The 9,060-nt window shown below is 38.4% G+C and overlaps 1 protein-coding gene across 1 annotated transcript in view; it reads right to left on the bottom strand.

Moving 5' to 3' along the window:
- Positions 1 to 1,441: 1,441 nt before the first annotated feature.
- lrmda (leucine rich melanocyte differentiation associated) overlaps positions 1,442 to 9,060 on the bottom strand; it is a 328,324-nt gene continuing 320,705 nt past the window's right edge. The window contains exon 8 of the mRNA XM_088915763.1: positions 1,442 to 1,529. Within this exon, the coding sequence (XP_088771889.1) occupies positions 1,450 to 1,529 (80 nt within the window). The 3' untranslated portion in view covers positions 1,442 to 1,449. The remainder of the gene's footprint in view (positions 1,530 to 9,060) is intronic.

Below are 9,060 nucleotides of genomic sequence, written 5' to 3'. Positions count from 1 at the left end.
TGTTGGGCTTACCTGCTTTAGCAATCCGCAAGCTTGCATTTTTCCGCGTTTCCGTTTTTATTTCCGCATTTATTTAAAGTTTTATTTCATGCGCATGGGAGCGACACACAGAGACACTCGGTGTATTTTTCTCAAATTAACCTAGAACAGTTCTTAAATATTTTCTGTTATCCATCACGCTTTCCTGTGCTCACAAGATTACCAGCGTTCCTAGCACGCACTTCTATGCATTCCTGTGTTTACAACATTGACATTGTTCCTAACTCATGCACATTCTCCTACCTCTCTATTTCCTGGAGATAAGTTTTTTTAAATAGAATTGGTCACTTACTTCATAGCACGCATTCCTATAGAGTGGTATAGAATTACATTGTAGCTCTGTGTCCACTCAAGTATTAGCGCGCGCTGTATCGTAGTACGTAGGCTGCGTATTCAACACGTCTTAAAATAGAAAATATGAAAACCCATCCCGATTTTTCAGTGCACACAACAAAGTTCCAGGGTCATATGGCGTACCAGCTGGCGGCGCTCCACATACCACTGCTGGTACCAGTACCACAGTTTGAGAACCACTGGTCTAAAGCATGTTTACAATGTAACAGGACCACTTGCTTGTCGTTGGATGTTTTGTTGCCTCGTTTTGAATCACAGAAAGGAAGGCAATATGGTGCAATAAATTACACTGAAACTTTTGTGTGATGTAATTTGGAGGTTGTACATGTTACCATGTACTTGGCTGTTTCGTTGTGGTTTGAAATGCGCTCATCATTGGCGATTCAATATAACCCCGAAATATAAAAAATGAGGTGCAGTTCCCCCTTAGCTTTGCATAATACACTATGCAAAATAATCACAAATTGTGCTTTCTGACGTGAAAGTTGTGTAACATGTAACAACAGTGAACACCACATAACGCGATGCTTGAATAACAAATATGTGGAACAGTCGACCATCACCGATATACCCAGCAATGCAAAAAGCAAAATGGTGCTGTCTGTAAGTTTCTCTTGCAGAAAGATGCCGTGGTGACATAACTCCTGCTCTGACTTTGAAGCAGCCTGTCGGAGGCGTGTGCGCATGCTCAGGGCAGCCTCAGGTGTGACCTTTGTCCTTCCTTGAGCAGCCGCTGGGCCAGGCAATCCATCATGGTGCTCATCCTGTCAGTCCAGGCACTCGGCTGCAGCTGTCTGTCACTCTGGCGGAAGGGAGCTGCTTAAAGGCAGTCCTGTCAATCTTGATGTGACTGCTCAGACTGCGACAGAAGGATGGATGTGACAGAGCTGGCAAAGTCAGCAGAAGGCACTAGAGGGCTGCATTTGGTTGTTCAAAATGGAAAGGTGATATGTGTTTTACTCGCTTGTTTATTTACTGCCCCCCACCCCCCACCCCATCTCCCACCACCACTTCACTCTCTCACTTTCTTCTTCAGATGAAGCCCCTGTCGAGCAGTCAAAGCTGGTCGTTGCGAATGAATCGGTTTCCTTCGGAATGCTTTCCATAGTACACATACCGGCATTTGGCAAGCACACCTGGGAACACATGAAGAGGAAGGTCGTAATAAAACACAAAACAATATAACAATTAAGTTTAAGCTGTATCAAGGGGAAAATATCCTACTTCATCTGCCCAAAATATTTTCGTTTACTAGCAAACCTAATGTGGTTCAAGGCAGACACCCACCATTTTCAATATTTTTTACATAAAAATGCATCAGGCCATGTGGGGTGATGCATTACACATCGCAATAGGTTTCCATAACAAACTCTCTCTGAATGTCTGAACGTCTGCTGTAAATGACACAGCGGCCAGTCGATAATCTCCGACTCCCTTTTTACCTTTTCATCAATGATTTTAATTGATCAAAGAACTGTCTGTTTTCATTTGCATCTCGATCGCAGTACTGCACTTGAACTCCCAAGAAATGTGAATGTAAATATTTCGCACAGTTCTTCATTAACACATAAATATTAATGCTTTTGAGACTTGGTCCTCCAATGTGCTTCCTATCCTTACACTAGAAACTGCACAGGAAAAAGCTTATTTGATGTAATCACAGCTTTGGCTGATTTGGTATTCTGTAAGCTGTCAGAAAAGTTTTAAAATATCATATATTTTCAAATAATTTCATAAATATGCCTCCTCCATAAAACTGCAGCTATTTGGACACATTCGTGCTACTGTGCATCGCATACGTGCTGCATACTAAAAAGAGGAAAAAATGTCTAGATAAAACTATTAACAAACAGCAAGCATTGTAGGTTAGATTCCTATTTCATATTTTAAAGATTTCCCAAGGATTTACATATTTTTTTGAAGTGTTAGGCCAGATTAATCGAACCCAGCTTTATACAATTTATTGTGCTGTCCAGACATGAGAGAAATGAATCAAAGAACAATGAAGTTGTAACCATTTTTGTATTAAAACCTCTTGAGATATACTTTTTTTAAAAATAAAGACAAAACTCTGTAAATGCTTACATCAAACCAGTATACTATGCTCATCATACACCTTTATTATTTTCAAATTGTTCAAATTGGATGACAGACCAGGAAAACAAATAAATCCCCATCTCATTTATTTGTCATTGTCTTATTAAAGCAAGGCTAAGAGATGCACCACAGGAAAGAACACTTATTTTCAGACAAAGTCGCACTAAAAAGGCTGCATTTTGCCCAAGGACAATGTCTAGACAGTGGATAGTGGAGAAGCTTGCTTTGCCTTGTCGAAGTGAAAAAATTGAAAAGTTTGGTCTATGAGGAAGCAATTATTACAGAAATCAATGGACAGAGGGTCAGGAGTCATGTCTCACTGTCTGGAGAGCAACACTGCAGATAAAGGTGTCTGTAGTAGTATGGGCTACATTTGGAGTTAGGGAATTTATTAGACTAGACGAGACCCTCAATAATACACTTTCCAAATTTTTTTTAACTATCACTCAGCGAGTAAACAAATTGAATATATCTTCATCTGTTCTGTTTTTTTATGAGTGTCTAATATGAACATCACAAAGCAAGCACTGTAAAAATCCACAAAGTACATTCTAGCATTGTGTGTTTGTCTGATCACTATGAAAGAGAGACACATCGTGAAACAATATTCCAAAAATATCTGGAATTAAAGCCCACGTTGCACAGCAGGGTGAACACTTCCTCATGTTCTTGTAATCTCAGTTCAGTGTGATGCCATGTTCACTCTGATGATACAATATATTTGTAAATAAACATTAGAATAAATAGGCTGCATTTAGCAAACATAAATTCATGTTTCATTTAGTAACCCATTCAATTTTCACAGGAATTCATAACTTCTGTTGATGTTAAATTAATGTTTTGCTTACAGGGCGGGTCAAAATATTTTGAAAATATCTGGCATTAAATTCCAGACTTCTGATTATCGTTATAAACTCATTATGAAGAACATGGCTTCCACGAAAAGTGTTCCTTCTACTTCATCTTCACACATAAAAAGAGTACAGAGAAAGAACAAATTATTTCAATTACTGCTACTTTGAAATTGCAAAACCCACAATAAAAACAGTTCATACTGCCATACTATCCGCAAGCTTAAGCTACTGGAAGAGCAGATGAATAAAACTTGTCAAAAACAATTGAAATGAGATTAAAGCACAATCACTGTCCAATAACTCTAGAATGTGTTGGATTACATATATATATATAGTATTAATACATAATTATCATAAGTCATAGACTGAAACTGAGAACATCGTGTTCCATTAACATCACACACTGCAGCTTTGCTTGGTCCTAAAAGTTGTATCATGAGGATGAGCCAACAGGTAAGGGCAGCAGGTGAGGTCCTGGGACTTGATCAGTGTAGCACCATGCAGTCAGGCCTCCATCCACCTCTACAGGGGGAGTTCTGTGAGACTAGACACACCAGCAGACCAGCACAGTTGGACCCTCTTTATCCTGTTCATATCAATCAACATCTCTCTCTGTAGGTCTGCACCACACTCGCTAAAGTGTGTCAGGGTTTTCCACATAAACCTTGACTCAAAGTCAAGGAGGACCTACAGGAGCTCCACTGCTTGCAGGCCCATGATGTGATAAATCCTGTGGCCCAGACTCCAAAACAGTGATCACACAAAGGACTTTTTCTTGATAAGCACAGCATATCGGTCCCTTTCTGTGTTTTTCTTTCTTGTTTTCCACCAGGCTTATCATTTGACAGGTTAAATCTCTTCATCACCTGTGCCCAATCAATTCTTTTACTAAGGAGGTGATTTATCCCTTACTGTATGCAACATCTAATGTCACAATCACAATCAGTCATGAATGATCAATTAATTAAAAAAAATGATTTTTCTAAGAACATACATTCAAAGATTTGTTGTGGCATTCAGTATATAGTGCCGTGCAAATATACTGTATTCATACCCATCCTATGGTATCTCATTTTATGAAATTCCACATGCTTTTTAAAAAATGTAATATTTTAATCAAAACCTGAATATGCAAACTAAATTCAAACTAAAGAGTTCTAAGAATAAAATCAATTACAGTGAATGTCAGCAAAAACAAAAGTATGAAATATATTGCATAATATTCAGACCTGTGATTTTCTTTTGCGGTAGGTACAGATGCAGGTTTTTCTGGGTTAGTCTTTCCACTGATTCTCAACAGAACTCAAGTCAGGACTTTGACTGGGCTATTCAAAGACATCCACTTTCTTATTCATAAGCCACTCCAGTGTAGCTTTGGCCTTGTGCTTTGAATTTTTGTCCTGCTGGAAGGTGAATTTGTGTCCTAGTTTTTGGTCTGAGGCAGGTTTTCCTTTAAAATTTGCAGGTTCTTTGCTGCTCTGTCTTGCCAAGCTTCTGAGTCGCTGCTAATGAGAACCAGAATTCCAGCATAACGCTGCAACCACCATGCTTGACAGTAGGGATGGTGCTGACTGATTGATACTGAGGTTGATTTCAGATGTAACGCTTTGGATTAAGACCAAAAAAAGTTCCAATTTTGTCTTGTCCGACCACAAAACCTTTTGCCACATGTTTGCAGTACCACACAGCTGCTTTGCTGCAAACCCCATGTGGGATTTGATGTTTTTTTAGTTCCATACAAGCCCCCTTTGTGATGTAATCCAAGGATTTTTCATCCCATCTCAACCACTGGATTCTGTAACTCTTTCAAAGTCGCCATTGTGCTCACACTGACATCCCTAACCAGTTTCTTCCTTGCCTGGGTGCCCAGCGTGGAGGGACAGTCTGATCTATACAATGCCTATGTGCTTTCCTCTTCTTAATTATTGGCATCACCATCCTCAAACAGATATTAAGGTTCTTTGAAATGTATTTATACACTTGTCCTAATCTCTGCCTTTACACAATTTTACTCCTGAGTTGTTTTGGAGGCCCCTTGATGGCCTTCAAGGTCTTCTGATGGCATGGTTGAATCTTATTTGAAATTCTCTTATTGACTGAGGGATCTTACAGAGAGAAGTGTATTTATTCAGAAATCACTATTAATTCGGAACACTATTATTACACACAGACTGAGGCCACTAATTTAAGTGTGCCACAGCAATGGGTTTGAATACTTACTGTATGCAATCATGACTTTTTTATTTGCAAAAAATGTCCCAGTTTATTCATATTAATTGTTTATTTCCTTCTTGTATACTTTTCTTTGAATGTAGAGAGTAGGATGTGTATATAATAAATATTTATTTGCTATTTGTCATGACTGCAAGCTTTGTAGGAACAAAATGTGAAAACTGTGGTGTGAATAGTTTACAAAGCACCGTTTATACAAAAACAGTTCATTCAAAACTCAGATGCAATCATTCTGATATTTTTATGTTTTTTATATTTTAAATGCATGTCAGTATTCATGCTTTTAACAAGTGTATAAATGACAATAAGTGTCGCATAAAAAAACACTTCTCTAAGTAGCATAAACTCATAATTCCCAGTTCGAGAATATTATTTTTGACTTTCTGTGCTGTCATAAATTTTAGTTTACTGCTCCATTGTGACGTCATTTTACCAATACCTTGCTAATACTTGTTTCTTACCCTAATTCTTTCCTTAGAGTTGTCATTATTTGCTGTCACACAGTCCTGTGATTAGTATGCGGTGCCTCATTTCACTGACAGCCTTCATTTGCATAGAACATTTTATTGCATCATGTCAGGTGCTGTTATTTTGATCTGTCCATGTGCCAATTTGTAGCAGCTTTTTTTTCTACAGTTCTTGTTGTAACACTTGAGACCCCCAGTCTTTTGCATTTGGTCTAAGAGATTAAAACATGATGTTTTTAAGATGACATAGCTTTCATGTAAATAAAAGGTTGAAAAGACAAATGTTTCTTTTTTTTTTACTGGAGAGAAAAAGCATTTGCATTATCAACATACAGTACCTGCAAAAATGCAAAACAAACCAGCTGGATGATTTATAGGGTTGAATTGTCTCAGAATGCTTTGTAAAGAAAGCTTTATTGTTACCCTTGACAAAAGTCCTAATTGCTGTCTGTTCTGGTTTTTGAAGGGACAGAAGTAGGACTGTTATGAAACGTCCAAGTGAGAGAAAAGCGCCACTTGATGAATGCTGTAGACTGCAGCTAGGTGTCAGCTCTTAGTAAATGAGGCAAGGACAAGTGGTATTAATATTGTCAATGATCCCTCGACAGGAAAACAGATACTGCATTCACCGTCAGTTTTTAAATAGACATCAAGTGCATTAATGACAAAAAAGGGCAGACTTCAAACAAAGAGGCTGAGTGATGTGTTGCTGAGTGCAGCTCAGAGCTAGCAATAACATGATCTGAAAAGACATTGTCAGGGTTAGAGAGACAGGCCCAGAATTGTACATAGTGACAGAAAACAGAGATGAGGACAGAGATACTGGTGCCATATTAGTGCCAAGCATATTCTAACACTGTCTTCAATTCTAACTGAACCTGACATCATCTCCTATCGCTTCAAAGTATTCTCCTCTGCATCTGCAGCCAGCTTTCTCCCAAGATGTCATTACAAACTTGAGTCTCCTTATAGAACAAGTTACTGGCAGGCCTGTTCTGTCAGGGAGGAATTGGGCACAGGGGCCTGGGGATAACCTCAGTCAATCTAAATTTGGACTTTGTAGTAGAAGCGCTCTCATTTTTCCTGATATCTCAGCTACTTGAGGTGATCCCAACACTGAAGTGTGAGGAGCTGTCACCTTGAATAAAGTCTCTAACGAACGAGATGCCCGTGTTCCTGTATGTTCAGCGGAGGCATTGGACACTGCAGCAGAGAGAAAAGAATTCCAGCAGCTGCCGCTCGCCTGGGGACAAAGACTCTGGGACTGGAGTCAAGTCAACATTTCCAAACTCCTGCACTCTGAAATGGTTTAATCTGAGGAACACTTGGATATGCGGAGATTGCTCACCCAGACTTACAGTATAGCTGTCCTTCCATTGTCCGGTACTCATCAAAACAGCCCTTAAAAAAGGCTTCAAATAAAAGCAATGGGCCTGCTCTCTAATTTTTTCAAGCAGAAGCAGAAGGGAAGAATGCAAATAAGTTTGTACAGGACATTAGTTACATGCAAGAAGGAATGTTCACCTGGTTCCATTTATTCTTGAGAGAATAAGTTCAGAGTTCATGCTGTGTTCTATCTTACATATTCCATTGAGAAATTCAGTTTTGCTTTGCATAAGAAATCAAAATGATTCTCTTGTTCAAGCACTAAAAAGACATAGAGAATTCTCTCTTTGGCTCTTTTAATCCCCTTCAAACATTAATCTATACAAATATTTTTTAACTCACAGATCAGCCTGTTCAGTTGTTGCCAATGCAGAGAAAAACATAAATGCTTCCAAACTTGTTGACACTTCCAATTTAATTAGGCATTTAAAGGTCTCAAGCAGTTTATAGAAAAGAACATCTAGAAACAATGTTACAGTGCTGGAGTGGAAATATCTTAAGCCAACAAAGCACTGCTGTCCGTGTTAAATAAATGTAAACCGAGAAGTTAATCAGAACACAGTGAATAAAATTTAAATAAGGTTAAACATAAATATAATAAACACGGCATCTATGTTTAAGAACTGTACTGTGTGCAATTAAGAAAAAACAAGTATTGTAAAGGATTTTATTAGGTTTAACAAATTGTACTCCGCTGAAGTCTACATGCAAATGCCTACAGGCACAGAAACTGCCACGATACTTTGATAAAACGGTATAATATGGAAATAATAATAATAACAAACCTCATAATGTTTCTTTACTGTTTTACTTGATGAATAAAGTATGAGTACATATTATTAAGTAAATCAGGACCCTGTCATTTCTGCCAATGTCTCTGGGGAAATGGGAAACATTACCAGGTCACATAATGCAGTTTATCACTACACTCTCCAAACGTTTCTTTTCAACAAATTTATCTTTGGGCTAATTTAGAATATTACCAGCTACCGAGTGATTACGCCTTTGGGAACAATTTCATAGAACTGATGTTTTTTTTGTTGTTCTTAAAAGAGATGACAAGCTTTCAAGCGAATCCCTCTTTTATTTTTTTATTTTTTGCCGGTAAATTAAGCTTTTTCAGAAATGTTTTTCATTTTCCGAATTGGAACGCAGCACAGATTTCTTTTCCAGTAATTGTGTTACAATGATGCAGGGCAGGACAGAGGCTATGAATATTCTCCAGATTTCATGGCAACTATCATCAGCTAGCAAGCCCTGCAAGATGTCAGATTTCCCCACACTAGTTTTAAAAGAGTCATTTGGGAGAGGATGCTGGAAAACTGTAGCAACGGTGATAGGAATACAAAGATGTGAAGTCTGCATCCTTGGCCTGAGGGACCAAGTGCATGTTCAGTGTAAACTGGCAGCCAAGCTGATGTGTGATAAAGTGCAGCTTGCTGTAACTACACTCCAGGGCTCCCAGCACAGCTGGAGACGAAGGTTGTAATTTGCAAAAAAAAAGTAAGAAAAAAAGGGGGGAAAAATGCGTAGCTAGCTCTTTCTCACATAATCTGTTACTGGAAAATTGAGAAGCTTGTCCCAAGTCTGTGGGAACAAGCTGATGAGCCGATACTTAATAATAAACCATA

Source organism: Atractosteus spatula, chromosome 5 (assembly GCF_055471065.1).
Source record: "Atractosteus spatula isolate fAtrSpa1 chromosome 5, fAtrSpa1.hap1, whole genome shotgun sequence".
In the NCBI taxonomy this organism is placed as follows: domain Eukaryota; kingdom Metazoa; phylum Chordata; class Actinopteri; order Semionotiformes; family Lepisosteidae; genus Atractosteus; species Atractosteus spatula.
The sequence above is the reverse complement of the archived record's forward strand: the minus strand, read 5'-3'. Positions and strand labels throughout refer to the sequence as shown.